The following is a 20,076-nucleotide window of genomic DNA, read 5'->3' on the forward strand; positions in this document are numbered from 1 at the left end:
TGTTCAGAACTGTGGGCCCTTTATTATTGTTCTTAACTTACCTCCAAAGTACCCCAGTGTGGATGACCCCCAGGGTCCTATAATTGCTGTGCTACAGGTAAACAGTAAATGAATGATGTCCATGTAAGTTCCAATACAATATAGCAGCCCGCAGGGTGCCTGGGTTGCTCAGCAGATTAAGTATCTGCCTTCTGTTCAGGTCATGACCTGGGGTCCTAGAATCGAGTTCCCTGTCGGGCTCCCAACTCAGTGGGGAGTCTGCTTCTCCCTCTTCCTCTGCTCCTCCTCCTGCTTGTGCTTACTCTGTCTCTGTATCTCTCTGAAATGAAAAGATTAAAAAAAATTTTTTTTTTAATACAGCAGCCCAACTGCTGCTAATTAGATGAGATTTAGGCCAGACGAACAGTAAAAATGAGATGGAAATGGGATTTGTGCATGAACCCTGCCTCTGTCATGTTCCAGGTTAGCTGTTGGCTTAGCAGTTACAAGAATATCCCAATCTGAAACCGAGAGACTAAATATTTGTTTTTTTACAAGCTCACGATATTATATATGCTAACACTATGCCAAGTGTGTCCTTGGAATAGAGTAACTCAATGCCATTTTAAAAATTTGGCCTCCGTTGATATATTTAATGTTTGTTATTTTGGATATAAAAGCAGAACTTAGCTAGTCAAATGATTTGGTCTGGCAGAATGCTCACTTCTTTTAGCAAACATACTGTCCCCAACACGGATCCTCTCCAAAGTTTACAGAGTTCAGCTTCTGTCCCAATTGAAACAAGAGCCTATCTAAGAGCACACAGGGAGGACTGATTGGCTGGTTCCGAGAGAGCAGGAGAGATAAAAGGCAGCTGGAGAACATCTGGGAAGGTCAATGATATCATCGTTCCAGAGTCAAACTTCAGTGCTTCACAGACGGTGCATTTTCACCATGAGTGGGTGCCCATTTTTAGGAAACAACTTTGGGTGAGTATTTACCTCTATTTGAAGGATGGTCAGGATCTTAGAAATGCCAAGTAAGAACACTGCAATTTCTGAATTTCCAAAGCATTCAAAATTGCCATCCTTCTCTTGTTAAAAATCTCCTCCAAAATCAATTAGCGAGAGAATTTTCTTCTCTCATATTATTAGTTATTATGCTTTCTCAAGATCTCCTGTTTTTCTTCTCCCTTATTAAATCTGCAGAGGGGCTTTTAAAAAATTATCCATAGAAGGCAATGAAGAAGACAAATCACAAACCGGTGTGAATAAAGCCAGCAAAGGAGGACTTATTTATGGAAACTACCTGCACGTAAGTGGTAGAGCTTAGCTTTCACGGTTAGGTGCTAAATTCTGCGAAGTGACATTTTCATGTTTTGGATGTTTTCTTTTATTTTTCTCAATCACCAAAAAGTTTTCTGGATGTAAAGACACAGGTGTATGCTTTTCGACTTTTGTTAGCACAATTCAGGTGACTCCTATATGAAAATTCACCTCTCTGACAGAGGTCTGGTCCAAGCAGAGTGCAGAATCTTAAGCAGAAGAGCGTAAATGATAAGATAAAGTGGAGATAACTGGCAGACATTGCACAGCTTGCATAGATAGGACATGGTCTGTATATCCCAGCCTGGATAATTGCAAATGTATCCAAAAAGATGATGTTTTTAAAATCCCTTATTGGAAAGTAGAAATGTTGAAGACACATGTTTTCTTGAAATCATTAGTAAATGCAAGAAGAATATTACAAATGCAGTATTTGGAGATCATAAATGTGGCCTGTTTGTCTTCTATATTTTTTAAAAAGTTAAATGTTTGGAGCCTTTGGTGCTTTCATTGATGGGTTTCTAAGGATGAGCTGATAAAGAATGTTAAAATCTTCTTAGAATAGGTTCTTTGGGGTATAAAACAGTAGAAGATTAAACAGTGAGTTAAGTAAGTTACCAAGCTTTTATCATATTCATTTCAAGAGATAAAAGGGTTATGATTTCTCGTTGAGTACAGTTGTATTTGTTACATAGAATCCTACCCAATACAAGTTGTTCTGAAAAGAATAAAAATCATAAATTTAACTCATTCTTTATGATTAAAACTCATGAATTGTTTAAAAGATAGCTTCTAGATTATTTGGGAATTTGGAGATTTTTTTTCGATATTGTATTCTACTTCTTATTAAAATTGATTAAAAATAAGATTTACAATTTCAAAATTAATTTTTCTTTTTTAAAAAATTTTTCAGCTTTATTGAGATATAATGGATGTATAACATTGTGTAAACTTAAGGTATATAACATGTTCATTTGACACACTTATATATGGCAAAATGATTATCAACATAACATTAGCTAACATCTGCATTGTATCACATAATTACCATTTATTTTTTGTGGTGAAGACGTTTAAGACCTACTCTCTTAGCAAGTTTCAAGAATATAATAAAGTTTATTAACTATAATCACTGTGCTGTACATTAGATCCCTATAACATGTCCATCCTATAACTGGAAGTTTATACAAAATTAGTCTGTCTTTTTTTGTTGTTTGTTTTGTTTAAAGTTAGAAAAGGTTTTGAATGCACAGGAACTTCAAAGTGAAATAAAAGGAAATAAAATCCATGATGAACATCTTTTTATCATAACTCATCAAGGTAAGTTGCACAAAAGATTAGATGGTAACTATTCCACAGGCATTTCCCCACGATAATGAGGAAAGCATGCTGAAAGATCAAGGAATCACTTCCCTTAGAAACGCTTCAGAATATTTTGCTGCCAGGTAAATTCTCATAAGGCATCCCTCTAGAATTTGTAACAATCTTCTTTATGTTACTTCGCTGCTAATTGGATCAGGTAGAACTTTAGCTCTTAAATCCAAGGGAACTTTCTATCTCTTGGAATTCACAAGGAATTTGCAAGATAAGATGGTACTGTTTGTCAGCTTGGAACTTTAAATCAAAGAGTGTGTGGGTGGCTCAGTTGGTTGAGTGACCAACTCTCAGACTCCTGATTTCAGCTTAGATCATGATCTCAGGGTTGTGGGAGGGAGCCCCACATCAGGCTACTTGCTGGGTGGAGAGTCTGCTGGAGATTCTCTCTCTACTCCTTTCTCTGCCCCACCCCCTCCCCAAAAATAAATAAACTATTTTCAAGAATTAGACATTCAAATTTATTGTGACTTTACATAATTATATATAGATCTAGTACTAAACAAAAATATAAAATTTGTCTAAAGTGTGCATTTATTCTCTCCAGTCTTCTTACCTCTGGGCAGTGGTTTTTAATGTAACAATCCATGATTTCAGGAGTTTGGAAAGTACCTGACTCATTGAAATTGTGTGCAGAATTTCATGAATATGTGTCTTAAAGAGGTCTGTGACCCCAGCATATTAAGATTTACTCTAAGATTGTTGGAGGCATAATAGTGTCCTCTGTCTGACCAGGTCCAAGGATTCATACTAGTCAGTGCTCCATTTCGAGACCTGTTTTCTTTCCCTACCTGTTCTTTGTGTCTTTTCCTCAAATGGTTGCTTGCTTCACTGACTGGTTAAAATGATCAGCTCCTTGGGAGTAAAAAGATGAAGGTGGAAAATAATTGAGTTGATGTATCACCTCTCCTGTTTTCATGTTAACATTTTTATTGGTGATTTAGACTAAGACAAAAATAAATGGAAGAGGACTCATGGCAGGGTAGCACATATTTGGAATCAGAAAATTGTTTAGACTCCTCTCTCTACCACTGTAAATTTATGTGGCCTTGGTCAGGTTTCTTGAGCAATAATTCTTTCTCCATCTGTAAAATGGAGACAATTATTTTATCTTCTTATTCATAGAGTTTTGTGAAGATAAAATGAGCTCATGTGCATTGAGCACTTAGCCCAAGGAGTCTTGCACAAGATAAGCATACAACAAATGGGAACTACCATGATTTGATAAGGAGACTGTCCTCTCACCCTTCAGTTATGGCTCATGGTCAGTGGGTCATGGAACTAGGCACACAAAGTTAAACCTGAATAAAAAGATACAGAAACCGATGAATAAATATTTGATTTTCTCTTGGTCCAGATATGAAAATTAGATTCCTGGAAGACTTCTTAAATATAATTTAAAATTATGATCTGATTCCTCCACTTAGCCATAGCCTTTACCCGTACAATAGCACCAAATAGAATGCACCAGATATCTCTAAGATTTTTGATGTTCTATGCTCATCTAATGACTACACTGGCTATTTAGTTCATTTATTCATAAAATGATCACCCAATGTTTATCTTATGCAAGCACTGTGCTAGGTACTCAGAGAGTTAGATAAATACAATGAAGTTTTAGACTATTCACAAGCTTGTCCTCTCCATAATATTCTAAGCATCCAGAAAACAAAGTTTTGTCATATTCTTCAGGTTAGTGATTATTAATATCTCAGTATGGAATGGAGATGAGTGTCACTTCTGCTTTCCCATAAACCTCCAGCTTCCACACAAGAAATTGGAATTAGATTATGTGCTATATCTTAAAAGACATAGATAATTTATTTGTTGAAAGAAGTCAAAATAATAATAATGAATATGAAGCATATAGAAAACATGGTTGGCATAGTAAAACATTCAATGAAAGAAGACTATCATAACATTAACAGTAGTATTTGTTTTTAGTATAAATATAATATATTAGCATTTATTATTTTAAAATTACATTTATTTCTTTTTTGATGTGTTGACTTTGTCTTTTATATAATTATGGTAAAAATGCTACCATAACTTTCAACTTGACAATGGTTTTTCTCATTGCAGCTTATGAACTCTGGTTTAAGCAAATCCTCTGGGAATTAGATTCTGTTCGAGAGATCTTTCAGAATGGCCATGTGAGTTCTCATGTTACAATGTTGGATTTATACTTTTTTTGGGGGGGAATGTAGAATACTGTTAATTAGTAAAACTTATGACTAAATGATGGAACGATTACTTAATGGAAACATTTAAAAAACCTTTCTGAGTGGACAAGTGTGTAGTCATACTTTTTCAGTGCCTATTACCCTAGAGCTACACATTGCTTTAAGATTCAAATTTCAGTTTCAGTCCTCTTGTTTAGAACTAGATTTTTTTTTTTTTGCCCTTAAAGAAAGTTGTTATATATGATGGTAGATTGCCAAAATAGCTAATATAGATCCTTTAAATAATAGGTACCAGAATTACATTTCGTGTGTGTGTGTGTGTGTGTGTGTGTGTGTGTGACTGTGTGTGTGTGTTTCTTTCAAGATGTTATTTCTAACAAATACTTGCTATGGGGAGATAGGAACAATGATGAGGAAGGTGAAACAAAAAGAAGAAGAGAGTGGTAGAAGAAAGAAAAAGAGGACACCTGAGTGGCACAGTCAGATAAGTGTCTGCTCTCTGCTCAGGTCATGATCCCAGAGTCTTGGGATGGAGCGCTCTCCCCACTTATGTTAATGGCCACTTTGAGGCTCTTGGTAAAAAGCAGGTTTATCCAGGTGTTGTTGGGTCCGTTATCAAAGGAGCGAGACTGACATGAAGTTAAGGTTTAACAAGAGTTTTATTTTATGCCAGGCATCAGGAACCAGACTGACCGGCCAGGGCCGCCTCTGAAGAGAGTGACGACCCCTTGGTCTTACAGGCTAGTTTTATAGGGTACATGCTCAGACCTTTACATATGTGGCTTTGGCTGATTGGATGTTTCCACCTGTCTGGCCTTGTTTTAGGTGTTGTGTTTTAGTAACAGTTGCCTTGTTTTAGGTGTTGTGTTTTAGTAACAGTTACCTTGTTTTAGGTGCTGTGTTTTAGTAACAGTTACCAAGAGCAGTAACTGCTGAGGCTTTATTAAACAACAAAATGTCTACCCAGGCAACATGGAGTCACTACAGCTAAGTAGGTCTAGGCAGGCCCTAGGGGTTTAACAGGTTTTAACGTGGAATCGGCCCCAACAGTGTTGCTTAATCTTCACCCAGAAGTTGTCATGTTTCCTCCACCTTTATTCCTCAAAGCCAACTAAGAGAGAGATTTACTTTGACATCAGTGGCTGTTGTGTTCCAAAATTGGCCTCTCATTTGCTTCCATATAATTTTCTCTTTTTAAAGAAATAGAAATGACTCCTCTTTTGCAGACAATCTTCACACACAACTCAAAGTGGCTATTAATTCCATATATGTTTATGGAAATTTTTTTTCTATTTTTTTAATTAAATTTATTTATTTTCAGCATAACAGTATTCATTTTTTTTCACCACACCCAGTGCTCCATGCAATCCGTGCCCTCTATAATACTCACCACCTGGTACCCCAACCTCCCACCCCCCGGCCACTTCAAACCCCTCAGAATGTTTTTCAGAGTCCATAGTCTCTCATGATTCACCTCCACTTCCAATTTTTCCCAACTCCCTTCTCCTCTCTAACTCAATTTTTAATTCCCATGTTTCTCTTTAAAATAGAGAACTTTAAAAGTTTGGGGTGTCTGGGTGGTTCAGTGGGTTAAGCCTCTGCCTTTTGCTTGGTCGTGATCTCAGGATCCTGGAATCTAGCCTCACATCAGGCTCTCTACTCAGCAGGGAGCCTGATTCCTCCTCTCTGTCTCTGTCTTCCTCTCTGCATACTTGTGATCTCTGTCAAATAAATAAATTAAATTAAATTAAAATAGAGAAAGTTCATAGAGGTACACTGTTGTTGATAGTCTATTGTATCTCCCAGAAAACAGGATTGATTACTTGATGTTTCATTTCTTAACCATCAGGTCAGGGACGAAAGGAACATGCTGAAGGTTGTTACTCGGATGCACCGGGTGGCAGTGATCCTGAAACTACTAGTACAGCAGTTTTCTGTCCTGGAAACCATGACGCCCTTGGACTTCAACGACTTCAGGTGTGGACTGGTGGCTTTGTAAGAAGGGTGATGGACATTAAGAAGGGCACATGTTGTGATGTGCACTGGGTGTTACATTGAACACTACATCAAAAACTAATGACATTCTAGGGGTGCCTGGGTGGCTCAGTGAGTTAAGCCTCTGCCTTCGGCTCAGATCATGATCTCAGGGTCCTGGGATGGAGCCCTACATGGGGCTCTCTGCTCAGCACGGAGCCTGCTTCCCCCTCTTTGTCTGCCTGCCTCTCTGCCTCCTTATGATTTCTCTCTCTGTCAAATAAATAAATAAAATCTTTAAAGAAAGAACAGAAACTAATGACATTCTATATAGAGACTAACTGAACATAATAAAAAAAAGGTGGCAGTGGCGTTTACCCTTTCATTCCTATGGGGTAAAAGAGGAACATGTGTTCTGTGTAAAAAGCCTGTCCCACTGACACTGTGCCACTACAAACATGAAGGAGACTTAATCACAAAGTATTTGAGTTAATAAAAGTTAATAAAAATATTCCTTCACTCACTTTTACATATGAACATAATATGATCGATTAATTTCAATTCATTGTTGTGTGCCCTGTTTTTATCTAAAAAGGATTTTACGCTTGATCTTACTCAAAGGTTGAAAAGCCATTAAAAAGAATTTTAGATAACTTATCAAAATGGCAACATCACTGACACAAAACATCTAACTAAATTTTTAAAAATTTCAAACTAAAAATAAAAGAGAAACAGAGTTGACAGGAAACCGGTCAGCAAAAGTGTCAGTTTAAGTTATGGATTGAACTATAAATGTTAGCACTGCATTTCCAGGTAGCCAAAGCCATATATATATATATTTTTTTAAGTTTTTTTGTACCAAAATCATAGAAGAGCTTTTCTTAAGAACATTGGGTCCATTTAATCATGTAATAGGCAGTGTCTCAAACATGTGTGATAGTCAAGTAGAAATGTAGTAAAATTCCTTCATAGTGGTTTTAAAAAATTGAAGTCTTAAAACCAATTAGATGAAGGAACCTTAGAAGGATATAAGAATCTGGGTGACTGTGGAGTGGAAGTAATAACATTTTTTGATTGCTTATTTTGTGTGAGGCAATATATCATTTGTTTTACTGATAATATCTCATTGTGTTCATAATGACGCTAGATAGTGAGATCAATGATGATATCCAAGAATATAACTTTTAGGAGGGATTGAATCTGTAAAGAATCTTTTAGTACTATAGAATAGGAAATATTGCACAATGTCCACGTGTCTTTATCTCAGGAAAAAATTAGTACACAAACACATAAACATATATGTGTATATATATATGTGTGTGTTTATGTATATACATATGCACATGCATATATGACATTTCTCACACTGTGTACACACGCCATCTTTAAATTGATTAATTGACAGCAATAATGATGTTTAGGAGGCCCAATTTTCTTTCTTCAGTAAGATCAAATCGCAGGTCCAACTCTAGGCAGTGGTGTCCCTGTTCCTGGTGATACCTAAAAGAATAGAACTGATGACCTCTCAATAGAAGAAAGCATAACAATGATTTACAATGTCAACCCTCCTCTTCTTTTCTCTTGCCTTCCTCCATTTATCCAGAGAGTACTTATCTCCAGCATCAGGCTTCCAGAGTTTGCAATTCCGACTCTTAGAAAACAAGATAGGTGTCCTTCAGAGTTTGAGGGTCCCTTACAACAGAAGACATTATCGTGATAACTTCAAAGGAGAAGATAATGAACTGCTACTTAAGTCGGAGCAAGAGAAAACACTACTGCAGCTAGTGGAGGTACATACTCAAATATTATCTTTGAAGTCTTACTCCCCGTGTCTTGTTAATTTAGTTTCTGTTAGATCAAAATTTTAAAACTGAAGTGTTTTGTCACATTCATTGTAAATTAAAGCAGAAGAACTTATAAAAATACTTAAACTCAACTAATTAAAATATTTAAAATATAAAGAACTCTCCTGAGAGTTTCAGAAATATTTATATAATCAGCTGTGTTAATATTTAATAACTTCATCTTATAAAAAATAATTCTTTTAAGCAAGCCTACTAAACCACATTTAATTAGCTGATTTTTAAGTTGAGTGTAGTTAATTATTAAATGAGGTTTACTTCTTTAAAATATTCCATTATTGAACAGTTCTACATGTTGCGTATTTTTCTCAATTAACTTAAATTACGAAGAGTATAGTCTTCAGAATTTGTTCTCTTCATAACTTAATTCCCTATGGGTCTATAAAAGGTCTTAAAGGATTACTGTTTCTTCAGAAGTAAATTATTAAATAAAGATTATATGGTCCTAATTTCTTTCACAAGAGGTTTTTTTTGGTTTGGTTTTGTTTTTTGTTTTTTTGTTTTTTACCTTTGCAAATTAACATTTTCTTTTAGGGACTTCTACTCTGCACACTAATCCCCTCAGAATTGTAAATGTGGATTTAGGTCAATACATTGTATCTAATGCCAGAACAACTCATAAAGATAGAAGAAGAAAGAATCACAAAGCTAATTTCAAAATGAAAAATAGGTTAAATAGGAATCCACAGAGATGCATGAATTTTGTTTCATTTTTACATTAAAAAAATCTTGTATATGTTCACTCTCCTGAAATTAAAGTACCTTTTTAAAATAAGTCTTATGGACTCTTAAAATAATTAAGTTATTAATTGATTTCAAAGTTGCTAAGTATACCATGTTCCTACATCCTTCAGCTCCTAAGCCATAAGGTATTTTGAGAATAAACCAGAAGACTTCATTCAAACAACATTTAGATATGTTCATAGATTTATAGAACAATGTTAGGATTTCTGTAATAATCTATTTCTTAACAAATAAAGAGAAAATACTTATCGATATGATTGCTTTAAAGATTAAGAAGTGAAATATAAATTGCTATTCTTTAAATGAAATAGAAGGGAAACATAATATTTACATACAAAAAACATGTGACAAATGTTTCTCAAAATTAAGAAAATTTCCTGTTTCAAGTTTGTAGATGTTAGGCACAATGTATTTTACATATTTTAAATTTTATAATTTATTTACTTAAAAAATACTTCAGGCATGGCTGGAAAGAACACCAGGATTAGAACCACATGGATTTAACTTCTGGGGAAAGTTTGAAAACAACATTGTGAAGGGCCTGGAGGAAGAATTCACAAGAATTCAGGTATTTATGATGCCATAACTAAATATAAGTTTATAACAGATGAAATATCGAGAATTTAACAAATCTCCAATTTTCTCTTAAACTTCTATTTTCCTTATATTCTTTTCCTTTCATAAATGTATCTGTAAGAAATAAATTACATAATAAATTTTATTTTATTTACATATCATAAAAACTAAATTAAGAAGTTCATTATAGATAAGATTTTGTTTTTGATAAATTTATCAGATTAATAGACCTTTTAACTTGTATTGAAAATTTCGTATTGTGACCAATTCTAGACAGAAGTAGGCTCACAAAAGACCAGTCAACCAAATATATTTAACCATATAGTTTTCCCAGGACCCGTACATATTTGCAGGGCCCTTCCTACTGGCTCTCAGTTCAAATTTCTTTCATCTTAAGAATGTTATTGTTGATTCTTCATTTCTCATCTTCTCTTCATGACTACATTTCTTGAAAGAATTGTTCCAATTCTATATCTGGAGAGGCTGCATCAGGTAGTACTTAAAGCTGGAACTTTTAAGTCAGTCACCCTGCATAGGTTCAAGTTCCAGCTTCACACCTTAACGACTGACATGGAACTTCTGTTAATTAAACTCTCTTCGCTTCACTTTCACCAATAGGAAAATAGGAAGTAAGAGTATCTTCCTTGTAGGACTATTATGAGCATTAAGTTAGGTGAATATCTGTTGGGTATTTAGAACATGGTTAGTGTAGGTATTTCTTTATCATCTAATCCTCAGCCCAATCCAGTCTGTCTTCTTGTCCCCTCATTGACAGATGGCCTCCAGGTATATAAATCCGATGGCCATTTTCGTTTTACCTCATCTCCTAGTGGCATTCAATAATGACTACTTATTCTTTCTTGGATATTTTCTTTCCCCTTGGTTTGGCATGACATTGTCTTCCTTTAATTCTCTGGCCCTTATTGTCTTGATTTGTCCCCTTTACTGACTCAATTTTCTTCTCCGACTGATATATGATGGGATTTCCCAATGCATTGGCTTAGACACTTTTTCTTCTCTCTCTGTACTCTCACTACATGAACTCATTCATACCCACTGTTTTAATATCTGCTTCTAAACCATAACTCTCAAACATTCATCTCCAGCATAGATAGCTCTTTAAATTTCAAATTACATATTTCACACCCTACTTTATAATCTCCTCCTGGTCCTCTCAAAAACATAACCATAAAACCACACTTAAAAAATTCTCTCCTCCTTCCATGCTCCTATCAACTCAGTCTTCTACAAATTGAAGAAATTTTTCCCTTACAAACCACCTAATCTGTCAAGTCTGCAATGTATAATTGATCACTGGCACCTCCCTCTTCCTCAATCACTTCTTCAACTTATCACCAAATCCTACAAATTTCACCTTCTGAATAGCTCTCAGGTACCTCCATTTTATCTATCACTCTTAATCAAATCCAAACTGCTCTTGTTTTTCACCTGGTCTCGTAATTTCTCTAAACTATCCTTTACTTCTCCCCAGTAGGACTCCATTCCAATTTATTTTACATACCAGTTTGAGCAGTCTTCTCAAAATGCAGATCTGATCACGTTCTGCTTTTGCATGAAATGTGTTTGTTCCTCCTTATGGTTTTTTTAACAGTAGGTATTTTATTTTTTAATTTTTAAAAATTTTTAAAATTATTATTAACATATAATGCATTATTTGTCCCAGGGGTACAGGTGTGCGAATCATCATGCTTACACATTTCAAAGCATTTCCTTCTTATTGTTTTTAAAATAAAGATAAAAACTTTAACATAGCCTTTCTTCAAAGTGATTGATGATCTCATGTGGCCCAACCATATTGAATTTCTTTAAGATGAATTTAGTTCGTTAATTTATCACCACAGAATCTTTTTCATGTTATTCTCTGGGCTTGAAATATTCTTCCCCAGATAATTCGTTCCATTCTTCAAGTTCAAGGAGAACTTCTTCAGAAAGATCTCCCCCTGGGGCGTCTAGGTTGTGCAGTCTGTTGAGAATCCAACTCTTGATTTTGGCTCAGGTCTTGGTCTCAGAGTCCTGGGATCAGGCTTTTTGCTCAGCAGGCAGTCTGCTTGAGATTCTTTCTCTCTCCCCCATCCCCGGCCCTCTCCTTGCACTCTCTCTCTCTCTTTCTTTCTCTTAAATAAATATATCTTTACAAAAAAGATCTCCCTTGACCTCGTGACTACTGTAAGTCATCATGGCATTATATGGCTCCTGCTTTGTACTGTCCACACTTGCAATGTAATGACTAGGTGATTATTTGTTCAATGTCTTATTCCCACCAGATGATGTACTGCATGAGATCAGGGAACTCAATTTTTGCTCACGATTTTATCTCTATTACCTTAGCATGACATTTACTAAATAAATGAGTAATTAATTGATAATAATGTGCTTACAAGTTCTCACCACATGAGTGATTGTTCAAACTAAAAATAATTGACTTAACTGATTTTTGCTTCAGCTGAATTGAGTTGTAAGTAAAAGATATGTAGTAGGCAGAACTATAAGAATTTCTTTAAATCAATCAATAGATAGCAAATGAAAAAATATCTGAGGGTGGAAAAAGTCTAAAAAATCATACTTACAATATATAATACTGAATATAGAATTTTAATTGGATAGTTTTTTTTTTGACTAGAAAGTCTTATTTTTTCCTAAGTGAAATTACTTTACTTTCTGTTTTAAAAAATAGCTGTCTAAAATTAGAACATTGTCAGTCACTTGTAGTTTTCTGCAGTTTTGCCCATCTGAATCCATTTCTCATGATATTTATGAAAATAATATTTGAGATTAACAAGTTATATAAATGAATAGAAGGATAGAACCAGTAGGAAAAAACCCATCTCATAAGTTACAGTTTCCAAGTTGTATTAGATGATGTGGTAAATATTCCAAGTGCACCTTTTCTGCTCCTGGTGCGTCTATTTCTCAGAAGACATGTTTTCCGAAATAAGAATCTATGAAATAAGAATCCCCTTTTTGGGGATATTAATGTGATATCTTCCTCCAAGGCTAAGGAAGAGTCAGAAGAAAAAGAGGAACAAATGGCTGAGTTTCAGAAACAAAAAGAGGTGTTACTCTCCTTATTTGATGAGAAACGTCATGAACATCTCTATAGTAAGGGTGAGTATTTTATTCTAAGCATCCTTTCCCCAGGATGTATGACTATGAGATCAAAATATCAAATCTTACATGCGGGAAATAAAATGAAAATTTATATTACACTCATAGAATCAAGAACTGATTTAATTTTATCTGTTATAACCTTAAGTGGTAAGTTTACATGCCCAATCTATTTCAAAGATGTAGTCAGAAGATTTCATAATATGTGTCAGACATTCAGGATACCAGGAGAAATCAGATATGATTTTGCAATTTAGTTCACAATGTAATAGGCATGGAAATGAAGAAAAGCAGTGTAATTGTAAACAGTACAGTAGTACAGAGCAGAGGAATAAGTATTATGAGGGCAAGGGTGGCTTTGCAGAGAAAATCAGTTTCCCAAGGAGACCAGAGAGAGCACATATTTAGACTTTCCAACATAATTAATGTAAGGCTATTATTTTCTGAAGTTCATTGATCAGTGTTATCAATGCCTTCATATCTACACATTTCACAGCATTTCCTTCTTATTGTTTTTAAAATAAAGATAAAAACTTTAACATAGCCTTTCTTCAAAGTGATTGATGATCTCATGTGGCCCAACAATATTGAATTTCTTTAAGATGAATTTAGTTCTTTAATTTATTTAATAGTTGTACTCCTTGAAGCCAAGTAGTTTATATATATACATGCATATATAGATATACATATTAGTTTTATTTTTGAATTTAAGGAATAAAAAATTTAACCTGAAACATTGTTTTCTAAAAAAATATAAAACTTAATTATTTAAGGTGATGATACAAAATTAATATGACTTCCCTAAATTCCTCATTAAATTGAAACTCACTATGTATCCTATAGGTGAAAGACGACTGTCATACAGAGCACTTCAGGGGGCCTTGATGATCTATTTTTACAGGTAAAAGCAAAATAGAAGAGTATAACAGAAGCTGAGGAGTGGGTACAGATAATGTATCAGGTATAAAGCTTATAAACTGCAATCATAGTTGTAAAAAGTCATTAAGTTTTGGAGGGAAGCTCAGAAAATAATTGTGAAGATTCATTAGTTTTTGTCTTTTAGATATTAACAGTATAATTTTATCCCTATAGTGGATAGAAATATACATATATACACCCACTAATTAATTAAATATCTTTTTTATTAAATTCTACAGTATATTATATGACATTAAGTGTCCTAAACTGCCAAAGTTTAATCAATCTCAGAAACTTTCACAGAATATCTTCCATCGTTAAATGATGTTGTAGTCATTTTTGTTTTATGAAATTTAAAAAAGTAGATAAAGTGAAAACAACTTTATAAATTGTTATCTTCTTTATTTTGCAACTTCAAGTAAAATTGTCCTCACTGTCTAAAGTGCATGAGGTGTCCTTTAAATGTCCATTTACTCACATTTCATGTGTATGAAGGCCTCATCTTCATGCTTCATAAATTAAATGTGTCAGAACAATGGAGAGCACACTAGCAAACATTAAAAACAAAACCAAAACAAAACCTCTGTTTATTGGACCTCTTGTATTTATTTGAGTTTTTAATCTTCCCAAATTCCGGGGCGCCTGGGTGGCTCAGTTGGTTAAGCATCTGCCTTTGGTTCAGCTATGATCTCAGGGTCCTGGGACCGAGGTCTGAGTCAGGTTCCCTCCTCAGCACGGAGTCTGCTTCTCCCTCTACCCTTCCCCATAGCTCATGTCCTCTCTCTCTCAAATAAATAAAATCTTTAGAGAAAACTTCTCAAATTCATTTCTTCAGAAACATCCAGAAAACATTTTTGACTCTTTTCCTAAAATCCTGCTCAGTTATGCCTCTCAAGTTTATGTATCTGAAGCAGAAAATGTACTGTGAGTATTGAATAAATGGATGAAGAAAGAAAAAAAAATATGTATTAGAGGAAATTAAAAGCAATTTTTGTTTTTGAGTTTTTCCTAGAAGAAGCTGTATTTTTATTTGAGAGACAGAGTGAGAGAGCATGCACAAGTTGAGGGGAGGCGCACAAGGAGAGGGAGAATATCAAGCAGACTCTGTGCTCAGCATGCAGCCAGGTGCAAGGTTGATCTCAGGACTCTGAGATCATGACCTGAGTTGAAACCAAGAATTGGAGGCCTAGCCAACTGAGCCACCCAGGCGCCCCCATGTCTACCTTTTAACGAGAATCAATGTTGGGTGTGATTCTGCCCGGTCACTTCACATATATTACATGGAATATTCTAGACCCTTTAAACAAATGCTCTAAGTTGAGTAATAGTATCCTCATTTTTGAGATGAAGAAACTAAGTTTGATAATAATTCAGGGCTGCTCTAGGTCTCAAGAGGCAAAGTTGACATTTGTTTCCAGAACCAACAGATTATAAAACTCACAGCCTCTGAACACATTGGGTTTGCTTCAGTAGATTTCTTTTCATGATTATTTCTTCTTTAGGGAAGAGCCTAGATTCCAGGTGCCCTTTCAGCTGCTGACTTCTCTCATGGACATAGACACACTCATGACTAAGTGGAGATGTAAGTCTCTCCACCCCTTCCAGCACTACCACCTCAACCCCAGTAATCCTTCCCTCCCATCTTGTTCCTTTATTCCTTTTCTTCATCTGTCTGCTCTCCTTCCCGCTATCTTTTCTTTCCCCCTTTGTGGGTGAATGGGTTTGTTTTTTTGTGTTCTGTCTTTTTTAAATCAACCCAACATTTATTCTCTCCCAGGGCCATTTACCCATTATACACAACGAGCATAGTGCCTAAGGCCCAGACTCTCTGTGGAAGCCCAGGAAAATGTTTTATTTAATAATCAGAAGAAAAAATTAAATTTGGGTTAAGTAGAATGTCTTCATATATAATCATAACTTATTCATCTTTATGCCAATGCAATTTTAAAATATTCATATATATATATGTGTGTGTGTGTATATATGCATATATATGTATTTTTTCCTTTAAATGGAGGAAGGGACCCCTGAAGGCAAAGGCAGTGAGGGCTTGTGAAAGTCATAATATTGCCCTTCTCTTCCCCTGTTGTGTCCACAGGCTGGTCCATCATTATGTTGGATGGAGTCACATGCATATAGCCTGAACCAAGTCGGGTGCCAGGCAACCTACTGGTCTCATCTGGCTCTCACATGCAAACCTTCCATATGGCTAAGTGATAAGGGCTGAAGGTTTTCTCAGAAGCAATAATCATTACCAACCCCTTGTTTTTAAAAAATTGTAGAACTAATGGCAGAAAAATATCCATGGAGTTAATCTGTGTGTTTGCCTAGATAACCATGTGTGCATGGTCCACAGAATGCTGGGTAGCAAAGCTGGCACTGGTGGGTCTTCTGGCTATCAGTACCTGCGCTCAACAGTGAGGTAAGATGGGGGAAATTCACCTGTTTTTCTTGCCAGAATTGCTGATTTTTGGTTTCTCTACCTACATTATCTAAGAAATGTGATTTATACTTGCTTCCATCTAAACTCTTGACAACACATTTATACTGGTTATATTAAGGTATTCATATTGGAGAGGTCATTTAAAAAATCCTTAGTTTTGGAACTTCATAATTCTGATCCTGAGATGAAAAGGGGCATGGTACCTGTGGTCGCACGACTTGTGAAGATATGAGAGAGTTCATCCAGGGAGGAACATTTCCAAAAGTTCAGATTAGATTCAAACAGTTATCATTCATTCCACTAAAGTCCTCTTGCCTGGTGGATGACACAGCTGAAAAATAGTTTCTTGATTTCTGGTATGACTCTATTTTATAAAAACTACTTCCATTTACTCCAGAGAGTTCCCAGAGGGTGTTTACAAAGAAACAGGTTGAGATTTATTTAGCACTTAAAACACATTAGAGAGATTTATGGGACATTTATATTGTTAATTTATTTACTGTTCCCAACATTATAGATGGAGATAGAGATAGTTGCATACATATGGAAATCAGGAAACTTACAAGGCCCCTCGGAAAGGGAGAATCAGCTCAAGAACAAATTAGATATTCACACTTAGTCTCCAAAATTCATGTTGCACATGGTTTTCATTCCTAATGTTTCTATAAGATTGACAGTTATAAGACATGCAGGTTCAATTTTTCATCCTTTTTATACATTTTCATTTTCCCTAGGGACAAACTCAAGACTAAACAACTTATAAAATTCATTGGTTTGAATTTTCACGATCATTCCCTATTTTCTCTTTCCCTGGGGATAAATTCTGTAAGCATGAAACAGTAAATGATTGTACCACATGGACCTATATATACACCAGTGGATGGTGGGAATAATGAGCACTTGCAACATTTCTAGTGTTCCATTGTCTCATGAAGTCTTCACAAAGGTCTGATCAGAAGAAGGGGTTGTAGTTTTTATTTTATAGGGTCTGGAACCAAGACACTGAGATTTAGACAACTTGTTCAAGGTCACATGGGTTTGCAAGTTACAGAGCAGAATTTGAGCTCTCATTCGACCTCAAAGGCAAATGCTCTTTCTCTATAAAACTGCAACAGTTAAAACAGTTGACTAACACACACAAGAGTGATTGTAAATGTTAAAACCACATTTGTAGATATTTATTAGGAATCTAAGTTGGCATTTCAATTTATTAATCCATTCATGTCAGTTACTTGACAGCTACTTTTCAGGTGGGAAATATTTTCTAAGGAACAACTAGGAATTTTGTATGCTTAAATGTTTTTGAAATTTTGCATATCATCCTTTCAAAGTCAGAAATAAGAACATACCCTTATCTTTATGAAGGTAGTATGACAATCATAAGACTATGGGTTTTAGTCTGAACCAGCCTGGTCAGGATCAATGAAACACATAATATTGTTTTATGGGCATGAACTTTGGATGTAGAATGAAAAGGAAGTGATTTTAATGTTAATATTCCTTGACTCCTTAATATTACATGTATAATATGCACAAAATATAATACATAATGTATAATGAAGCATAATATTAAATACTAAATCATTATCTGAGAAATTTTAAATATTTCATGTCAATAAATCTGCACCCTCTGTATATTTGTGTTTTTCCAGTGACAGATACAAGGTATTTGTAGATTTATTTAATCTTTCAACATATCTGGTTCCCCGACACTGGATCCCGAAGATGAACCCAAGTATTCATAAGTTCCTTTACACGGCTGAATACTGTGACAGCTCTTACTTCAGCAGTGATGAATCGGATTAAAATAATCTGCAAAAATCTATGAAGACATCGATTTCTCAGCCTGTCTTTTTAAAAATTTTCTATGAATTTTCATGATACACAAAGAGTCCTACTGTAATATATGTATATATATAGGTAAGCACTGTGGTGCTCTGACTTAATCCTGTAAATAATTTTATTAACTCATTTTTGTGATAGTATAAGACTAAACATTAAGATAAGAAGTGAATTCAATTGAAAGGTAACATTGTACATAGAAGATTTTCCTATTGAAACTCAGTGTCCCCTTATACCTTAGTATAGCCACTTAACACAATCATTATCTCATTTCATAATTTAATGGGCTTGTAAACTTCAGCTATTTCAAGTATTTTATGGAGTAAAATGTATCATTGTGTACAAAGACTTACACACAAAAAATTTGAGAAATAATAAGAATCAGTCTCTTTTCCATATATTGTTTTGGAAACGTTGCTTGTATTTACTGGGACTCTTGATGACCAAGGGCAGAAATCTACCTGAAGTTTGCCTATATGGGACTTGCTGGACAATTCCACTAGCTTGAACAACTGGGAGGAGCCTGGGGATGGAGCCAGTTCCTGGAATACTATATTCCTGGAACACTTGGAGGAGACTTTCTGTCTCCTTTCTTCTTTTCTCTAAGAGACTTTATGTCTCATCTCTTCTTTTCTCTTCTTGGCTTTATTCTTCCTTGCTGTAGGCCAGCTCCTTCCTCAAGCAAGGTCCCAGCTCCCAGCACCTCTGGACCAGAAAGTCAAAGGTGCTCTTCCCAGCCCTAGGAAACAGTTAAGTAGCAGGACTGAAGTTGGGAAAGAGTGATATTTCCTTTAATTGAAGAATGTTGTTTCCAGAAGAGAGAAGAGAAAACACACTAAATAGTGATTTAGTTCATTTCTAGTAACAAGTACAAGATTAAGAGTTTAGATCAGACAGGAATTTTATTCTTTTTCTAGATTGGCCTGGATATTGGTAATACTTAGCTGAATTTCTTTTACAAAGGAAGTGCAAAATTTTATCAAAGGAATCCAAATGTATATCAACCTTGACCTGGGGTGATTATAAGCAAGCAGCAAATTCTTGATGGAATTGAACTATTCTTTGGTCTCAATTATAAGTTTCTTCTTATGAGGATCACATCATCTAGTTTGTCTCTGGATAAACAATTTCATATAATTGCTTTTACCTATAACGCCCTGTGCATGTGTGTGATTGTGTGTGTCTGTGCATGTGCACATGTAAAGAGTGCCTGAGAGTGTCTAAGCTGAAAAATACAGAGACAAGTAACATGGTGGCTAAAGACAACGGCTTCAAAATCAGTGAGCATGGCAACAAATTCTGGCACTGCTATTTATTAACTATCCATTCTAGTACAAATTCCAGTTTAAGCCCCAGGATCTATCTATATGATGGGGATAAAAATATTTATCTCAAAGGGCATTTGGGTGGCTCAGTTGGTTAAATGTCTGACTTTGGCTCAGGTCATGATCTCAGGGTCCTGGGATGGAGCCCCATGCCCAGCTCCCTGCTCAGCGGTGAGTCTGCTCGTCCTTTTCCTTCTGCTTCTGCCCCTTCCCCAGCTTGTGCTTTTCTCTGCCTCTCTCTCTCAAATAAATAAATAACATCTTTAAAAAAAAATACTTACCTCAATCTTTACTCATCTCATGAAGTAATAAAAAAAATATGCTAATAGATGCTCTGTCACCAAGATGTCTTGGAATCTTAGAATAAATGCTATTTGTCAAGGTTTATTCTAACAGACTAAATGA

At 35.2% G+C, this 20,076-nt stretch overlaps 1 protein-coding gene across 1 annotated transcript; it reads left to right on the top strand.

Annotated features, from left to right (window-relative positions):
* Positions 1-860: 860 nt before the first annotated feature.
* TDO2 (tryptophan 2,3-dioxygenase) lies at positions 861-18,744 on the top strand. The gene is made up of 12 exons (XM_004772041.3): positions 861-968; positions 1,188-1,293; positions 2,534-2,624; positions 4,761-4,831; positions 6,711-6,838; positions 8,439-8,625; positions 9,902-10,009; positions 13,032-13,143; positions 13,987-14,044; positions 15,564-15,643; positions 16,393-16,483; positions 18,157-18,744. Exons 1-12 carry the CDS (start codon positions 877-879, stop codon positions 18,308-18,310), a joined length of 1,278 nt encoding a protein of 425 aa, XP_004772098.1. The 5' UTR covers positions 861-876; the 3' UTR covers positions 18,311-18,744.
* The last annotated feature ends 1,332 nt before the right edge of the window (positions 18,745-20,076 follow it).

Source organism: Mustela putorius, unplaced genomic scaffold, assembly GCF_011764305.1.
Source record: "Mustela putorius furo isolate JIRA1106 unplaced genomic scaffold, ASM1176430v1.1 tig00000056_pilon_pilon_pilon, whole genome shotgun sequence".
Taxonomy (NCBI): Eukaryota; Metazoa; Chordata; class Mammalia; order Carnivora; family Mustelidae; genus Mustela; species Mustela putorius.